At 38.8% G+C, this 18,461-nt stretch overlaps 1 protein-coding gene across 2 annotated transcripts in view; it reads right to left on the bottom strand.

The window, feature by feature from the left end:
• The window catches only part of AIFM1 (apoptosis inducing factor mitochondria associated 1), a 24,383-nt gene extending 6,226 nt beyond the window's left edge, over nt 1–18,157 (bottom strand). The window contains exons 1-6 of one of the 2 annotated variants that reach the window (XM_023758026.1): nt 17,891–18,157; nt 9,462–9,592; nt 4,527–4,626; nt 3,484–3,608; nt 3,226–3,356; nt 1,671–1,761 (exon numbers count right to left, since the gene is read on the bottom strand). In XM_023758026.1, the coding sequence (XP_023613794.1) occupies nt 1,671–1,761; nt 3,226–3,356; nt 3,484–3,608; nt 4,527–4,626; nt 9,462–9,592; nt 17,891–17,996 (684 nt within the window). In that variant the 5' untranslated portion in view covers nt 17,997–18,157. Of the gene's footprint in view, nt 1–1,670; nt 1,762–3,225; nt 3,357–3,483; nt 3,609–4,526; nt 4,627–9,461; nt 9,593–10,729; nt 10,873–17,890 lie in introns of both variants that reach the window. The other variant, XM_023758021.1, reaches the window with a different exon arrangement.
• Nucleotides 18,158–18,461: the final 304 nt, after the last annotated feature.

Genomic DNA, 18,461 nt, shown 5'->3' with positions numbered 1-18,461 from the left:
CCCTTCCATACTCCTCATACTCCTCCTCTGACTACAGAACTTCTCCATGGGAGGCCTCACTCACTTTCATGGTTACAATTTCTACACATATGTGGATAATTCTTTTTTTTTTTTTAAATATATTTTATTGATTTTTTACAGAGAGGAAGGGAGAGATATAGAGAGTTAGAAACATCGATGAGAGAGAAACATCGATCAGCTGCCTCCTGCACATCTCCTACTGGGGATGTGCCCACAACCAAGGTACATGCCCTTGACCGGAATCGAACCTGGGATCTTTCAGTCCGCAGGCCGACGCTCTATCCACTGAGCCAAACCGGTTTCAGCATATGTGGATAATTCTTGAATCTCCATCTGAGCCCAGACCCTTCCCCTGAACGTCACAGTCATAGATCCACTCTCACATAACCACCTGGTATTCTAGACTTATACTTTCTGATCTGTCAATACCTAGCTGCTTATGTTTCCCTACACCAAACACACTTTTTCATACCCTTGTGCCTTTCCTTATGCTGTTCCTTTTTACTTGAATGCTCTTCACTTCACTCTAATCTTGTGAATACCTCTTCATTCCACAGATTTCCCATTCTATAAGACCTTCTCCTCCAGGAAGCCTTCCCTGAAACCATCACTATACTGGGCACATTTCCCAGTAATTCCCACAATATACTGCGCATATATTTCTTTTTTTTAATTCCTCATCCAATAATATGTTTTCATTGATTTTGAGAGAGAGAGAGAGACAGACACTGATCGGTTGCCTCCTGTATGAGCCCTGACTGGGTATCGAACCCGCAACCTTTTGGTGTATGGGATCACGCTCCCACCAACTGAGCCACCTGGCCAGGGCTATTGTGTATCTCTTTCTCATTCTATATCTCTTGTTACGATTATCTGTGTATATTTTTGTCTAATACTGTTAGTCCCTAGAGGGCAAGGGCTTGTGTGTTATTTACACATAGGGGATACTTAATACATAATGTCTCAACATATAGTCATCTTCTCTGCCTAATGTCCCTTTATAGAAGTAGGCCTGTCCCTACCACAGGTCCCTCCACTTGTGCTCTGACCTCATCTATTCTGGGCTTTGCTCCTGATAACCATTCTGTTTCTAGTGGAACACCGCCATTAGTTTACAAATGCACTCTAATACTTCCCATTAACAAAAGTGAAACATAGCACAACAAAACAAACTCTCCCTGTGCCCCACAAATACCTCTAATAACTGCTCCCATTACTCAGCCACTTACCTTTCTAAAGGCTGACAATATTTTCCATGCTGAAGTTATGCCTGAATTATTTTACTACCGTGAATACACATTTGCCATTTTCTTATCATCAACAATCCCAAAGAAATGTTAGTGTGGAGAAATAGGAAGAAGGAAGGACAGAGATGCTAATCAGGAGAGGGAATAACTTCAGGGTCATGGTCCTCATGAACTTCCTGGGGCAGGTAGGTTGGCATGCTACTCTAGGTTTTGGTGCTTTCCCCAAGAAGTCACACTAAGCATTTAGACTGGCACTATTAATCCTAAAATGACTCAATCCTTCTTTGATAAACTACAATGGCAGGAAAGACAAAAATGGTACTGGGAATACAAGTCACCATACTCACTGCCCACACAGGCATATACATGGAGCCTGGCAATGGAAGCAGCCCACTTGCTCACCTTCTTCCCAGTGAGGACAGCCACACCACCATTCTCAATGTGAGGCAGGTCCTGAGCAGAGACATAGAAAGAAGGTGGCTGGAAATATATGCTGTACAGAGAAAAGGGAGAAGATGTTATAAGCACCTGGAACTGCTATCAACTGCCCCCACAAATTTGATAAAATTGTTTCCATCATGAAAAACTTTTAGGAACATTTTCCAATGTAAGTCTCCAGGGCCACCAAAGCTTGGTTGTGACTTACTAGTACATATACAGAGGTATTTCAAATCAGTGGTTTTCAACTAGGGGCAATTTTGCCCCTTCCTTGGGCCATTTGGTAATGTCTGAAGACATTTTTGGCTATAACAGCTTGCGGGGGAGGAATGCTACTAGTATCCAGTGGGTAGAGGCCAGAGATGCTGCTGAACACCCAATAGTCCACAGACCTCCCTTACAACAAAGAATTATTCAACCCCAAATGTCAATAGTACAGAGGCTGAGAAATACTGCTCTGGATTTAGGTTCATTTAAAAATTAGAATAAGAGGAGTGCTATAGGAACCGGTAGTCACACATTCACCCAACAAGCTATCCGGATGGCACTGGTTGATGGCCAACTGGTCGATGGTCTAGCTCCTGAGATTATTTTGCCTCAAACAGTAGATAGTAACTATGAGATATTAATTAGGGATGACTAAGATAATTGGAAGTATGCATTCTGCTTGAGAAAGGAACATTATTGTGGGGGTGATAGAGGAGGTAGCTTTATAAAATTAAATCCAATATCAAAGTGATCACTAATGAGAAAAAAATTGGGACCCCAGAAAACTGCATGGTACTTGAATCAAGAGATCCAAGCCATCCTTTAAAAGGAAAAGGCTTGGCCCAGCCAACATGATTCAGTGGTTGAGCATTGACCTATAAATCAGGAGGTCATAGTTCGATTCCCAGTCAGGGCACACGCCCAGGTTGCGGGCTTGGTCCCCAGTAGGAGGCAGCCAATCAATGATTCTCTCTCATCATTGATGTTTCTATTTGTCTCCCTCTCTGAAATCAATAAAAATATATTAAAAAATAAATAAAAGGAAAAGGCTTGGACCTGCATTTCTAAGTCTCTCGTGTAAACATTTTAATAAAGAGGTTCTTCTCTACCATGTGCCTCCTCTATCCCCACAATCTGGAATGTTTGCTAGAGTGTCAAAGAAAGTGCCATAAAACAGTGTCTTTTCTTGTGCACTTATGGGACATGCTTAAGGCAAGTGTAAGGAAGTGACAATACAGGCCAAGCTAATCATCCCTGGAGAAGTCTAACATAAAAGTCCTATAAATAGGAGCACTAATGTTTCAGAGGCCATTACACCTTCAATTGTTGGTAGATCTGTTAACAGAATCCAGGACTCCTGCCACTGTAACTTGCTGTCCCTAAGCTGCACCAAGTGCATAGCAGAGTGGATGGCAGTGTGCAGTCATGCCATCCATCCTATGCATTGCACATGTTTCATGCAAAATCCAAACCTACTCCCTGTTTTTAGTTGAAGTTGCTAGTCGGGCCCATTTTACATAAGTGAACACACCTTCTCTCTTTTCCATTCCACTGCCTGAATCGCAGTGTCTTTGTGACATTTGGATCATCTGAAAACCACAGTTCTTTTGAAAGAGGAGGTCGCATGTATGGCAGCTCAGGATCTTCAGATACAATCAGTACCTTTTGACACAAAATAATGATACTTATCAGAACCAAGTCATTTAAGAGGCAGATGTCAAAGTGTTCACATTGATTAAGTGCTTGTAGACTATACCCTCTGTGACAAACAAAACATTATGTGCCTTACCCTGGCCCCAGGATCCCGAGCCCTGATGGATCTGGCTGCAGCGAAAGCAGCAGTGCCTCCACCAATGAGCAGGAATGGAACATGACTTGGTACCCTGACTTGAGCAACTGGCTCTCCTTCTGGAGCTGTAGGCAACAGACCAGACAGGGTGAATTTTCTTAAAGTCTCAGATGATTCCTTGCCACTTTAAAATCACCTTGCACTTGTCTCAATCCTTTACATAAAGCTAGCAAAACACTGTATCTACAATTATCTTAATTTCTCAGGATCCTGATTGGACAGGAAAAGCAATTATTCCCTTCATTTCCTAAGTGGAAAATACCCAAAAAAGAAGTGAATGATTTGGCCAATATCATTCATTGATTACTAGTAAGTCTGTCAGAACTAGAACCGAGCTTAAATATTTAGCAATTTCTAAAACACCCAGGAGGTTAATTGGGGATTATTATACAATGTTCAAGAATAAGGAGGTGTTATTTACAAAAGCAATGTAAATCGACCATCCAGAGTTATGGGGCTTATTATAGGATTAAAACATTTCTCTCTGAAAAAAAGCAAGCCAGTTGTGTGTAATAGAAGTGCTGGCTAGGGCTACATGCTTTAGAAAAACAAAAACATCGTTAACAACTCAAAACTCCAAAAACTCAAGAGAACAAAATAGACCTAAAATAATTTCCACATTGAAAAAAGGCCTTTCTCTCTTTTCCAATAATCTTCCTCTCCAAGCTTGCCTTTTTAATATAAAGCTTGCCTTTTAAGAGTCTAATACAAAGAAAAACAACCCCCCTCAAAAAAAACAAGGGGAAAAAACACACACACATACACAAAAAGAAAAACAACCAATCATGATCCCCACTAACTTTCTTCTCAAACATAAATTCCAGTCAAATACTTTAACAAATCGCTGTCAGGTGTGGGTAATACCATAGATTCTGGAAGCTTACAATCTCTCAGCATCATCGTGTCAACAAGATAACTACAAAGCATAGTACCAAACTGTTTACAAATTTCCCTTCATATATTGAGCCTCAAATCATACGTACCAGATAATGCGGCCCTCTTCTGTTTCTCTTCTGGTGTCAGCCCTAATCCTGAAATTCTTTCATTATATCTTTTTTGGTCACTTTTTATAAGCTTGTAGGCCTGTAGATCCAAACACGGAGAAAATTTATTTCATAACAGAACTAGCTCATACCATCAGCAGTTTCATTATTTTCCAATTAAATGAGAAGCTTTTGTCTACCTGAGGTAAGTTCTTCTATGTGAAAGTCACTAAGGCAAATTTATTTTCTTAAGAAATAAAAAATATTGAGTGTGTACAAACTTGGTGTGGAAAGAATACAGGTTAAGCAGATGAAAATTTCCCAGTTTCAAATTTCCTCAGGGTCTATCTATGTGAAGAATTTTCCTCAGACTGTATTTAATTCTGAAGGTATGAAAAAATAAGAAAAACATTTTATAGAATAAAGTGTTAGGAAGGACTGAACTTTATAAAAGGGATTTTGGACTATGCTGGATACTAGCTGTGAAACCAATCTACATGGTCCAGGGTAGGAAGCCAGGACACACGTTTCCCTGGTAGGTGTCCTGAGTTTTGTCCCTGAAACATGACCGCAATATCCTAGTCTGATAGAGTAACTAATCTTTCCCTCAATGGTTTATCCTTTCGTGACATTCAGATATTCATTAAGGGTCATTTTGCTTAAATACCGGTAGTTATTTCAAATAGACTATTTTCTCTATGTTTTCAAATTGAAGAAGGGTACTTTAGCATTACGACTAGCTGTTTTTTACATACAGCATCAGAACTTATTGGAAAAAAACCAATTTAAAAAGCAGTAGGCAAGAATGACTTGTTTTTAATTAGAACACTTTTTGCTCTTTTGTACCCCACAGGGTCAACAAGACAGGAATTTAAATGATGCTATGTCAATTGGAATCCCAGATTATTAATTAATTGGAGGAGAAAATATAGGAAATCAGAGGAAGTATAAAACATGTTTTAAGAATATTTCTATGAGCCCTTACAGAGCAGCTCATTAGGCACCGTGCTACAATAAAGAACCTGGCCCCTGAGACCTCAACATTTATCAGCCTGGAAATGTCCAACATATAAGGACGGATTAAAAAACTAAGTACTGTATGTTAAAAGGCAATTGTTATACCTTGAATTTTCTACTAAGTTCATAAAAATGAATTCAGCTAACATTAAGAAAGTTTATTTTTACAAATATATTTTTATTGATTTCAGAGAGGAAGGTAGAGGGAGAGACAGAAACATCAATGATGAGAGAAAATCATTGATTGGCTGCCTCCTGCACACTCCCTACCAGGGATTGAGCCCACAACTCGGAATCCAATTGTGACCTCCTGTTCACAGGTAGATGGTCAACCACTGAGCCATACTGGCCGGGCTAGAAAGTGTTGTTTTTGTTTTTTTTTAATTTTGGCATCAGATACTATATATATATGACTCCAGTATTTACCCATACTCTAAATACACACACATATATCTATATGTATGTGTGTGTGTGTATACATATACGTTTGTTTTAAGAAAGAGACTTTTACCTAAAAAGATGGCTTAAGCTGGTCAACATGAGTGAACAGAGAAATAAGCTGGGGTTATGTTCACATTCAGAGGGATATCCAAAAATAGGCTAGGCCCTCTCACACCTCCTAATAATGTCACACATGAGAGGAAGAACAGACCAAGAAATATCTTGAGGCTTAGTGGGGAAAGGACAAGAATGAGGTTTGTCATATATTTATAACCATATTTATCTATATACTTAGCTTTTAAGTAAAATGTTCTAATATAAAAACAAGTCTGCAGACATACTAAATAAAAATTTACCTTTCCTCCAAGTGTTTCTGTATTCTCAGTTTGAACAGATTTCTAAGTAGTGATATGAATACATGTAAGGTTAAGAAAAACTACAAATTTATGAAAAATATTAGTGGAGCCCGGGCCGGGGGTTAATTGGTTAAGAGCATTGGTCCTTTGACCAAATGGTCTCGGGTTCGATTCCCAGTCAAGAGCACGTACCTCAGTTGTAAGTTCCACAATGTGTTCGGGAGGCAACCAATCGATGTGTTGCTCTCACGTCGATGTTTCTCTCTCTTTCTCTCTCTACCCTCCTTTCCACTCTCTCTAGCAATCAATGGAAAAAATATCCTCCAGTGAGAATTTAAAAAGAAAAAGAAAAATATTAGTGGAAACAACTTATGAAAGCAGATGAATATGGTGGCATTTAGTCAACTTAAAGGAATCTGAAAGGAAACAGGCCATTTTCTCAGAGGGAACATGATCCTATCAGTTGAACAATGGCATGGGGCCCAAATACTAAATCTCATTAAGTATTCTAAAGGCCACTTGACTTTGCTCACTGACAAATAACAGGACTAAGATTAGGGGATTTGCCTGTGGTCCTAGAGAAAGTCACTAAGAGAGGGAGGAATGCTCACATACACACGGATTAGGAGTTTCTGTTTGTGATCTAAGTTGAAGTGTTCAAATCAGTGTTTTTCAAACTGACGTTAAAGCCCATTAATGGGCTGTAAAATCAATTTAGTACGTTATGACCAGCATGAAAAAAACAAACACAAATAGAAGAGAATAGAAACTATTGAAGTATATTACAACTAGTAAGTATTATTTCAAAATTCTCGGTTTTCCATATGTATAGTTATATAACCGTTACAAGATAAAATTTATTTCTTCTTGTGGATTGTGGTAAAAAAAAAAATGAAAAAGCCACTGGTTTAAAGTATAGACCCCTGACAAACATTTCAGAAAACTTGTTCTTAGTGCTGCTCCCTTATTTTGGGAGGGTGGAGTGTGTGTGTGTGTGTGTGCACGGGGGCGGGGGGGAGGTAAAGGGCTCCACAATCAGGAATTATAGTATCTACACTTAAATTAGGAACACGTTGTCATATGAGAAACGTTATGAACACTGTTATGGACAGAATATTTGTATCCCTCTTAACTTCATATGTTGAAGCCCTAACTTCCCATGTGATGGTATTTGGGGAGGTGATAAAGGTTAAATGAAGTCATAAGGGTGGGGCCCTAATCCTATAGGGCTGGTGAAAGGGAAGAGCGAGCTCACATTCTCTCCTCTCCATGTGAGGATGTAGGAGGGGGCCATCTGCAAGCCAGGAGAGCGCTGTCAGAACCTGACCATGCTGGCACCCTGATCTTGGATTTTCAGCATCCAGATTGTGAGAGAATAAAATTCTCTTTTAAAAAATATATTTTATTGACTTCAGAGAGGAGGGGAGAGGGAAATACAGAAACATCAATGATGAGAGAGAATCACTGATTGGCTGCCTCCTGCACACCCCCTATTGGGTATTGAGCCTGCAACCCTGGCATGTGCCCTGACTGGAAATCAGGAATCGAATGGTGACCTCCTGGTTCATAGGTAGACGCTCAACCACTGAGCCATGCTGGTTGGGTGAGAATAAATTTCTGTTATTTAAGCTACCGAGTCTGTGGTACTTTGTTATGGCAGTCAGTGCAGACTAATACAAACACTAAACAATTTATAGCCATATGTCATCAAGTCTGAACTCTGATTTTAAGTTAACAATTCTCTTTAGACTAATATCAATTTCAGAGAAAAAAATCTAAGCCACCTCAGGTCACATTTTAAATGATTTAAAACCTAATATAAAACTCTATGAACTAAAAAAACCAAAACAACACAAAACTCTACAAACTAGATTACAGGGGTGGGCAAACTTTTTGACTCGAGGGCCACAATGGGTTCTTAAACTGGACCGGAGGGCCAGAACAAAAGCATGGATGGAGTGTTTGTGTGAACTAATATAAATTCAAAGTAAACATCATTACATAAAAGGGTACGGTCTTTTTTTTTTTAGTTTTATTCATTTCAAACGGGCCGTAGTTTGCCCACGGCTGAACTAGAAAATGGCTATAGGTAGACAAAAGCTTATCATTTAACCTGAAACCATTATAATATGGTAGCTTTATTATTACCAGTGTTGGATAAACACAGAGGGCAATGAGGCATTTAACTGAATGGATTAAGAGGCACTGGTGCTTCATAGATATTTCTAAGGCAGGAGAAAGCAACAGTGACTGGCCCGTTCTTGTGGCCTGGGGTCAAGAGATTTGCCTGGCCAGCTCTGTGGAGGCCATCCAACTCTGGTACAGCAACATAAAAGAGGTTTAATAGGTTTAAATTTTACAAACATATCAGATGCAAATACTTTAAATCTATTTTTGAATGAATGGAATGGAACTGATAGGAAAAGTTGAGAGAACTGTGGAATGGGAAAGTTCAGACTCAGAGGGTGGTATCTCAATTATAAATGAGAGGCACTTAAGAAAGAAATCTACAGGAATATGTTAGCTTATACCACTTCAGCCACTAGTTTGACCAAATTAGAGATTACAAAAGGGACACTGCCAAATGAATTTACTTTCAAATAGAAGCTGGGGTGAATAGGGAGGATTTCTCTGGATTTTTGGACTTCCTCAGAAGCATTGGGTAAAATGCCTTTTATCAATAAAAGTAGGGTTAATTGATTGTTTGGCAAATTTTACCTAAAATAATTCAAAATGGATGCTGTTCATGTTATCTTTACTTGCTTAGTCAATGTTTACTCTTTGAGTCTGTCTTGGTTAGGTATGCAGCACTAAAGCACAATATAATTTAGCATCATAAAAATAATTACAATATGAAGTTAGCAAAAATTTTAAAAGAAAGGGTTGGTGATGAGTATTTATAATACTCATTAAATGTATGGCTTTGGATATATCTGGTAGGACTTCAACAGTTTGAAGAATGAGATTTGAGGACTCCCTAGTGACTGACAATGTCCCTTTAATAAAGACCTAGAAAGCACATGCTGTGAAAACTTCATTGTATTCTAATGGATCATGTCCTCATTAGTGCCGTGGACTCACCCACCCTACCCCAAGATATATTTTAGTGTAAGCATCTTACATAATAAACTCCTGCCCCAGTGACTGTTGCTCCTACAATTAAGAAGTATACTAGTCTGCTGCCATCTTTCCCAGAAGCACCTGCGGACGCTAGTGATCTAGAAGGGGATCCTAGGTGATGACACTGCACAACTGTAGGTAAAGGTAAGGCCAAGAAACAAACAAAAGGAAATAGAAAAAGAACTAAGTATTAATGAAGAAACATTCAACACAAAGGCGGGGACGCAGTTTTGGTTACCCTGTGCTAAAAAAGAAAAAAATGCTGCTCCAGGATTGGAGAAGAATGCCTATTTCCTCCAAGTCTGTTATCTGACAGAGCTCACCTACTTTTCTTGTGCATTTGGAAGTCAGGTCAGGGAATGACAAGCTAGATAAATTCAAATAATTTTCGCGTCTCTTTTTTTAACCTAGTGATCAAGAAGCAAGCTAAGTTCACTGTCTTACCAATGTAGAAAGAACTAAAATTGTAATGGCGTCCAACCATTTGCTCTCAGTAAGTAAAACAAACAGCTTCCTTCAATCAAGGTTGTTACTAGGTGTTATCTAAGTTGGTTCCCTCAACTTTATATGATCCAACTGACCTGCTTAGTCACAGTAAACCCTGCCAAGTTAAAAAAAAAAAGTACACCATAATTCCTCGGTGACCAATTAAGCTGATCAGAGTTCATTCAAGGAGATGGAATTGTCCTATAATTATGTAGCAATGAAAACCGTATTTCTCACCTCACAGAAACTCCATTCTAAAATTGGAGATACTAGGACTAATTCTATAATTTAGTCTTTGGTGATATTCAGGAATAGTTTTCCTATTAGGAACGCTTACTATTTGAATTGTAGGCTGTTTTTGTTTTTAATGTCTATCCCAAGCTGAGGAAAAAAAAACACATTTGACAAATGGGTCAAAATCAAATATTGTGCTAAGGAGCTGCAATGAATTTTGTCCTTATTCACAGGTTAGTGTGTCACATCCAAGAGTAAAGGTACAATTTTTTGGTACTTGGTCAAACCTAAGAAAACAGTGGCTTTCAAGTAAAGAATAAAAAGACAAGTGAAAAGAGCAAAGATAATCAACATGAGATTAAATTTCAGTCATTCCCAAATTGGCCCTCATAGGATATTAGACAGTAGGCACGTTAAAGAAGGCTTACTGGAAATTTTTTCAAAAGGAGAAAGGGCGATTAGTTGCAAAAGTTGTAAAGCAGAGTACTATTGAGGCTATTAATGGGAACTGTTTGGCAGCTTCTTTACACAAGCCGCTTTTCTACTTACATATGCACCAGCACCTATTGTTGATAAGCCCACAAAAAGGACTAACACAGTATTATCGATTTTGCCCCCTGATGCACCAGAGCTAGCCATTTGTCTTGTAATCCGGAGTTCTAGAGGAACATGCCATCGCTGGAACAAGTTGCCTAAGGAACACAATTTATTAAGACACACACACATAAAAATAAAATAGTTAATACATGTTTATGACTAAATGTCAATGCATTGTACAAGTCAGGACTTACTGCCCACTGGCTGCGTGACGTTAACTGTTCAGTGACCAAGAAAAAAAACCACCAAAATTGTATACAAATACGACAGGTATCAGAATGCACACTCTTAAAGTGGTTAGAGCTTTTAAGAATGCTGTCCAGGGAGGAAATTTACAGTCTCCAGAAAAGATAATGAAAAACATATGGACAATTCATCAAATACTTCCCTCGCTACTTCTTCACCATAAATAAAGTAAACACAGAAGTTGACTAAATAGATATAAAAAGTTAACTACAGGCTACCTGGAGCATTATAACAACTACTTAAGAGAAATCTAAACAGCTGCTTCAAGCCTTGCACAAAATAAAACCCTGCCACACAATCTAACCAAGACACAGCTCAGTCTTTGCATGAAAGGTTATTATGTCTTGGAAAACAGAAATGTTAAAGCTCAGAAGAAAATCAGAAAAAAATTTAAATGAATTTATCTCCCCCAAAGAACTGAAGAATTTTGGGCTACGAAGTATTTTTTAGAATGACAAAATTTAAAACATCCACCGATTACTTGTTTCTTAGTCCTCCGAAATAATACGAAGTTTATGCTGATGTAAAACTCTGTTCAGCTATAGAATGACCTGGTGATCATAACAACGTTCACACACTGAAATGTAAGAATATGGTACATTTCTTCCTCCATTAGGATGCTGGCATTTTCAGATGAAGAAGGTCTCAGAACCTTCTATGCTTATGATATTCCTTGTATTAACTATTAATCTAGAGCAGGGATTCACATGCTTTCTCTGTAAAGGACCAGATAGTATATATATTTTCAGCTTTGCGGCCTATACGGTGTCTGCTGCAACTGTTCAATTCTGCTGATGTTGAACAAAAGCAGCCGCAGACAATATATAAATGAATGGGTGTGACTATGTCCCAATAAAAATTAATGGACACTAAGATGTGAATTTTAAATCATTTCCACGTGTCCCTAAATAGTCTATTTAACATTTTTCTTTAGCCATTGAAAAAAATATAAAAACCATCTTAGCTCAAGGGGTTGTACAAAAGCATCCATGTTTGGTCTGTGGGCTGTAGTTTGCCATCCTGATCTAGAATAGTGAATCTAAAACTTGCATCAGAATCCCATGTAGGGTTTGTTAAAACACAGGTGGAGAGACCCAACTCAGGCGATGTTGCAGGTCTGCACTTTAATACCATTGGACTAGAGCAGTGATGGCGAACCTATGACACACGTGTCACAGGTGACACGCGAACTCATTTTTTTGGTTGATTTTTCTTTGTTAAATGGCATTTAAATATATAAAATACATATCAAAAATATCTTTGTTTTACTATGGTTGCAAATATAAAAAAATTTCTATATGTGACACGGCACCAGAGTTAAGTTAGGGTTTTTCAAAATGCTGACAAGCCGAGCTCAAAAGGTTCGCCATCACTGGTCTAGAGGCAGGTAGATATGTTCCTGATCTGACCAGGCTTTAAAAGACAAACAGGATGGGCACTGGTAGTAGCATTCCACATGTACTTACAGAGATCAGAAATAGGGAGCTTTCCCCCTTCCTTTCACAGTGTAAGGGCACTGCACTCTCTTACCTGAAATCCTTGGGAACATGTGCAATCCAGAACTTTAGAAAAATATGTTTTAGTTCTAAGAGTATAGGTCCATAGTCTCTTATCTATAATTCAGAAATCAAAATAGACTAAAAATCAAGTTTTTATAACTCACTGGCTAGTAAAACCTGATGTGAGAGTCTCCTTGGAACCTTTTGTTTATCCCACTCAGTATGATTTGTCATAGAAACATGAATATGTGTGTCTGTGGGTTGCTGAGTGCTACTATATGGTATATGCACTATATACTTAAGACCAAACAATTCTTTGGGGGAGATAAATTCACGTAATTTTTTCTGATTTTCTTCTGAACTTTAACATTTCTGTTTTCCAAGACATATTACCTTTCATGCAAGACTGAGCTGTGTCTTGGTTAGATTGTGTGGCAGGGTTTTATTTTGTGCAAGGTTTGAGGTAGCTGTTTATTTATTTTCTTACCTGCTTTAGATTCCTTCATTGCCATGTGAAACAAAATGGTTTATATTGGGAAAGAACAAATAATGAAAATAAAATCATGTGCAAGAGTGGAGAAACTTATCTCAATCTGAGTAAGCTTTTGATTTTCAGAAGTCCGTAAGAATGATGAAACATAAGTAGAAACTGACAACTCTCAGAGTTTAGCAAATGAAACTGGGTAGAAAAAGTTTCACATAGTTAAGTTTAATTCAATGAAGTAAAGTTTAGTCCAATTTCAATGAGTTTTGTCCCTCACCCCACCCCAAGTTTGGTTGCTGAAATTTTTTTTAAGTTCCATTGATTCCTCTAGATTAGAAGATCCTAAATTCAGAAATGATAACTTTATTTTAATAGTAATGTGTTTATTCTGGTTTTGTTTGCTTTTCACAAACTGGTAAAACTAAGAGTGTAGATTTAGGAATGTTCAGCAGTTTTTGCTTCAATATGCCCCCAAAAAGGACATTTATAAGTAAATTAATTTTTTAAAAAGTAAATTGGTTAACATTTAAACTACTGCTTGAAAAAACAAACTACTGCTTGAAAAGAAATGCAATATACACTATTATCATTAACAAACCAATTTTTTACATACCTACAAAGTGACTTTAATTTTGTAAAAGGTGATAAGTATTGTATGGTGTTGATATTTCCCACCATTTTTCTTTTACCTACAAAATTACTCCTACACTTCTCCCCACCTTCAGTGCTTCAAAACTTTAGGAAATTTTATATCACGACTGAAACATGCCTTTTCACTTGTCTTACTGATGTGGGAAAGCCAAATTAATCCTTGATTTCTCATTACTGCACCAATCTACTTGTTTTAAATTTTCTTCAGTCAGACCACAAATACAGAGGTAGTACTTTCTTTTTCAAACTTAGGATTCAATTATTTTATTTGATACATTTATATATTATGATTGCCATTGTAGTGATAGTTAACGCCTCTATCATATCACATTATAATTTCTTTTTACTGGTTGAAATAATTAAGATCTAGTCTCTTAGCTAGCCTGATAATTATAATATGATACTATTGTCTATATTCATCATATTGTGCCAAGGATTCACCTCCTGAATAAATGTTACACAGAGCAACAGTTCCTAACAGACTGTAGGTTTGTTCAATAAATATTGGTTGAATTAATGAAGGAACAAACTAGAAATTCTTCCCAATTTTAGTGATAAGAAATAAACATTTTGAAGAATTCTTTGCAAAGTTTTAGCCAGATCCTATTTACTTCAGGTTGCTTAATAATAAATCAGTAACCTTAAAATCACAGACTAGCATTAGAATACTACCTAAATCACCACTGAGTTCATTTCTGTAGATTTCAAAATCTCCTGTTTATCCATACTCCTGGAAGGCCTTTTCCAGAAATACATCCACAGGATTGAGGCACCTAGGAATCTCAAATAAAGAGGTCTCTATGCTCTTGAATCTTATCTTTGAATGTCAAAGAAAACTCATTTTTCTCTGACATGGATAAAACACAAGCAGGACAAGTCTAGATGATCTATTCATTGTAGCTAGGCACTTCTTCATAAGGAATCCAACAACTATTTACCTTGATCAGTCTCTGTATTTTTTTTAGCATCAACCTTTGATGGAATTTTAGAAGAATCAGAATATAAGAGCTATAGTAGAGTGTGAACCACTCTGAAGAAAGGTCAGAGGAAAAATGATTCAGATGACAAAAAGAAAGGAAGGAAGAAAGAAAATTTAACTGTTCTGCAAAGTTAAGCCCTTTAAAGTACTAGAGTTCAATCACTGAGAATTTACCACATGCCAGAGAATGTACAAAATGCTGAGGACAAAAAATAAATAGGACATGATCGCTGTCCTTGGGGAGTGCATAGTGTAGGAGGGGAGAATGACTCTAACTTTTCTATCAGAAAATGGGCTTGATACAAATCATAGAAGACTCAAGGTCACTCAGTCTATTTTATTAATCCTTAGGTCAGTGGAAGAGAAGGAAAAGAATCATTATTCATTCAAAATAGTATTTCCCAAATTTGCCTGATCATATTAATTACATCAAGTTTATTAAAATATAAATTCCAAGGCCTCTCTCCTGGAGATTCTCATTCGGTAGGGTTGGGTTCCATCCTCCCCTCAATTTATATGACCATGCAACTTTGGAATGATCATACTGTAACTGTAAGAATTCCCTTAAATGTTAGAAAATATAATATATTAACTGGTTGCAGAAAAGGCTGACTTGCCATAGATTTTCTTCGGGAAAGCTTTGCCTCAGCAGAAAGAGTGGGAAAAGGCTCATCTTCTAGGCTTCAAAAGAAAGTATCATTTGGCAGTGTCCAGGAAGTCTGGTTCCTTACACACAAGGAGTTCAATTTCCTTTTTATTTATTTTATTTTTTATTTTTAGAGAGAGGGGGGGGGGGAGAGAGAGAGAGAGAGAGAGAGAGAGAGAGAGAAACATTGATGTCAGAAACATCAATTGGTTGACTCCCATATGTGCCACAGCAGGGGATTGAACCCATTGAACAATCTGGGGATGTGCCTGACCAGGAATGGAACCGGCCACACTTTGGTGCATAGGATGAAGACACTCAACCAACTGAGCCACACCAGCGAGGGCCCAATTTCCTTTTTAAGGAGGTGAGAAGGATTCTGAGTAGAGGAAAATGTTCAAACATTTGACCCCTCCGGTCAAGGATCGGTGATCAGTTTGATCACATGGGCAGCACAATGTTTGTCGACCAAATAAAAATACTACAGAACAGAAAATATCCATTTCCTAACCGATCTGCTCCTCCTTGGTGCTGAATGCAGACATACTGGTAAAGTGGTGACTATTAATTACCTTCAATCATTTTTGGAAAGAAGCAGAACACCCAAAATAAAGTAAATAAATGGTACCAATTACGGTTTTAAGGGGAAAAAAGGCAACATAAAATGAAAATGAACCTGACAATGGTGACAGATGTGGAGGTAGATTTAAAGTTTGCTAACATCCTGGCAAAGAAATGAAGGGGAAGAAGGTAAAAAAGGGGGAGGAAAATGGCATATAAACAAACAATGCCTCCTCCCCACCTATGCAAAAACATATGGCAGATACAACTATGTGAAAAAGACATCAGATTAAAAGCAATTTGTAATGAAGCCACAAAGCATAGTAAATTCGTAAAATGACAATCATTTCTTTTTGAAATTGTAACCTCAGCCCCATCTATTTCTAAAGGCATATGATGTTATATTCTGGTGCTTGACCAAAAGACAAAGAATAAGTGTATCCAAAGAGATGGATGGATATGTCAAGACGTCAGAATATATTCTACAGCAGAGCACCTTCATACAAAGTTATTCAATGGGGAAAAAGACATTTTGAGTCTGTAATTTTTCAGTACTAGTTCTAATATCACCAACCACCTTCAAATGTCTAGCAAATCAGTATAACTTTGGAAATCCATATTTAATTGCTGAGAACTTTTGGTCAGACTTCAGAATGCTGGTAAATGTTTGAGTTTTAAGCAAAATAAGTGCACAAAGTTTGAAAGGCCAATGTGGATGAAAAGCTTCAGCTTACCAAAATTTCTGTGCAACTTGCATAGAGCAACCTCATTTCATTGCACAAACCCATACATACATACAGATGACATCATAGACAGGGTATTAGTTTAAAAGCCAAGGTAGAGGTTTTTTAAGTTCCATGGGCAATATGTCTTAGGACATATCTCAGATACACACCCATCAGGAAACATTTTCTTGAGGCATAGCAACTGGAAAAACTTCTCAAATGCACCTTTCCAAATATAATAAGAGAAGCATTTTCCACTTTTTATTTTTAAATCACCCAGAAGGTGGTTGCATGTTGGAAAGATCTTAAGGATAACTCTGACATTGCAAATATGAGTGTCCTCAATGGTCATTCAAAAATTATTGATTTAAAAATAAATAAACCCACACCTCCTACAGGTGGATAATTCTTTACCTCCATGAAATTGTGCTGATTGAAAATGAGCAGGCACAAGACATGCTCAGATAAATTCAGAGATATCTGATGCACAATGGGCTAAAGAGCAGTGTGGAGTTGAAGCAAGGGTTTAGGGGCCTAGAGACTGGCAAACTATCCTTTGCTCTACCTATTAATTAAGTACATGACCTTGGGCAAGAAAATTTCACCTCTCCGTGCCTCGGTTTATTACCTATAAAATGAATGGGTTGAACTTTACCACAGAATCCCTTCCAGCTCTAAAATTTTATGAAACAACTTCATGGAGAGCAAACACTATGCGTTCTGCAAACTCTTTCTTGGAAGCATTAAAGACCACCAAGAATTACACTGACCAGACACCTCAAATTAACTATGGGTCAACTCTCCTGGTGTCTGGAGCACACCTCACTCACTCTTTACTTGCAATGCACTGTTTGTGTTTCACAGGCCACTCAAATCTACGGATCTCATCAGGGGTTTGGAAGGTAGAGCAGGTAATATCCTGATTTACAGAAGGAACTAAGGCGTGGGGCTTAAATGTTCTGTTTAAAGTCTCACAGTCGTAAATGACAAAGTCTACTTGACCTCATTGTCTAAAAAAGTGGACGAGGGGTGGCCCGAGGTGGCATTGGAGAACACTAAACATCCAGCTATTCTGTTATCATTGAACAGTAAATCCTCCCAGGAAAAGGCCTCGAGCCAACTACTGGGTTCAATTCCCTTGAAGGTCAGGTGCGCACAGCTTGCAAAACTAATGGATCCCGCCAACTTGGAATTCACGCGACTGTGAGCGTGTTAAGTTTATCCCGGGGGTGGGGGCGGGAAGAGCTGCGAGGCTTTGGGAGCCTAAACAGCCCAGGCCCTTGGTCTAAGGAGGTGGGGGTTGCCCGGTATGGGTCAGTCACCTGGAAGCCGGTTCCTTTGCCTCGGGCCTCGGACGCACACAGTCCGCACCAAGGGCGCCAGCTTCTGCTTCAAAGCACCCGCTGCCAGGCTTCCACACCGGTACATTTCGGCAGCCGCTACTCGGGACCTCCTCCTTCCTTTCTTCTCACGCACTGACCGGTCAAACACCCTGGGCCCCGGCCCACTCCCCCCCTCTCCGCTTCACGCACACGCACTCCACGCAGGCTCCTCCTTCCAGCTCCGGGTGGGCATTGGACAGTTCCGCAGGCTTGCTAGAGCCGGGGAAGGGGAAGTGCTGCCGGAGACCTACTGCGCAGGCCTAGTACTCAGCGCCGCATTGTGATTGGCCCACACGGGAGAAGGTTTGCGCATGCGCCTAGTTTCTCCCAAGCTTGCAAAGTCCGTGCTGGACTTGCTGTAAGTTTCCACGGATTGGGGGCAGTGAGTTCAGCTGAGCGAGTTCAGAAAGCCGTCCAAGCTGAGACCCGTGGGGCCGCTTGGCCTGGCTTTTGTGGCCGGTGCTGCCGCTGTGTTGTTGGAGGAAAATGTTAACAGCACCTCACAAAGCAT

The sequence above is a fragment of the Myotis lucifugus genome, unplaced genomic scaffold (assembly GCF_000147115.1).
Source record: "Myotis lucifugus unplaced genomic scaffold, Myoluc2.0 scaffold_2, whole genome shotgun sequence".
Taxonomy (NCBI): domain Eukaryota; kingdom Metazoa; phylum Chordata; class Mammalia; order Chiroptera; family Vespertilionidae; genus Myotis; species Myotis lucifugus.
Note: the sequence above shows the minus strand (reverse complement) of the source record. Positions and strands in the feature narration are given on the sequence as shown.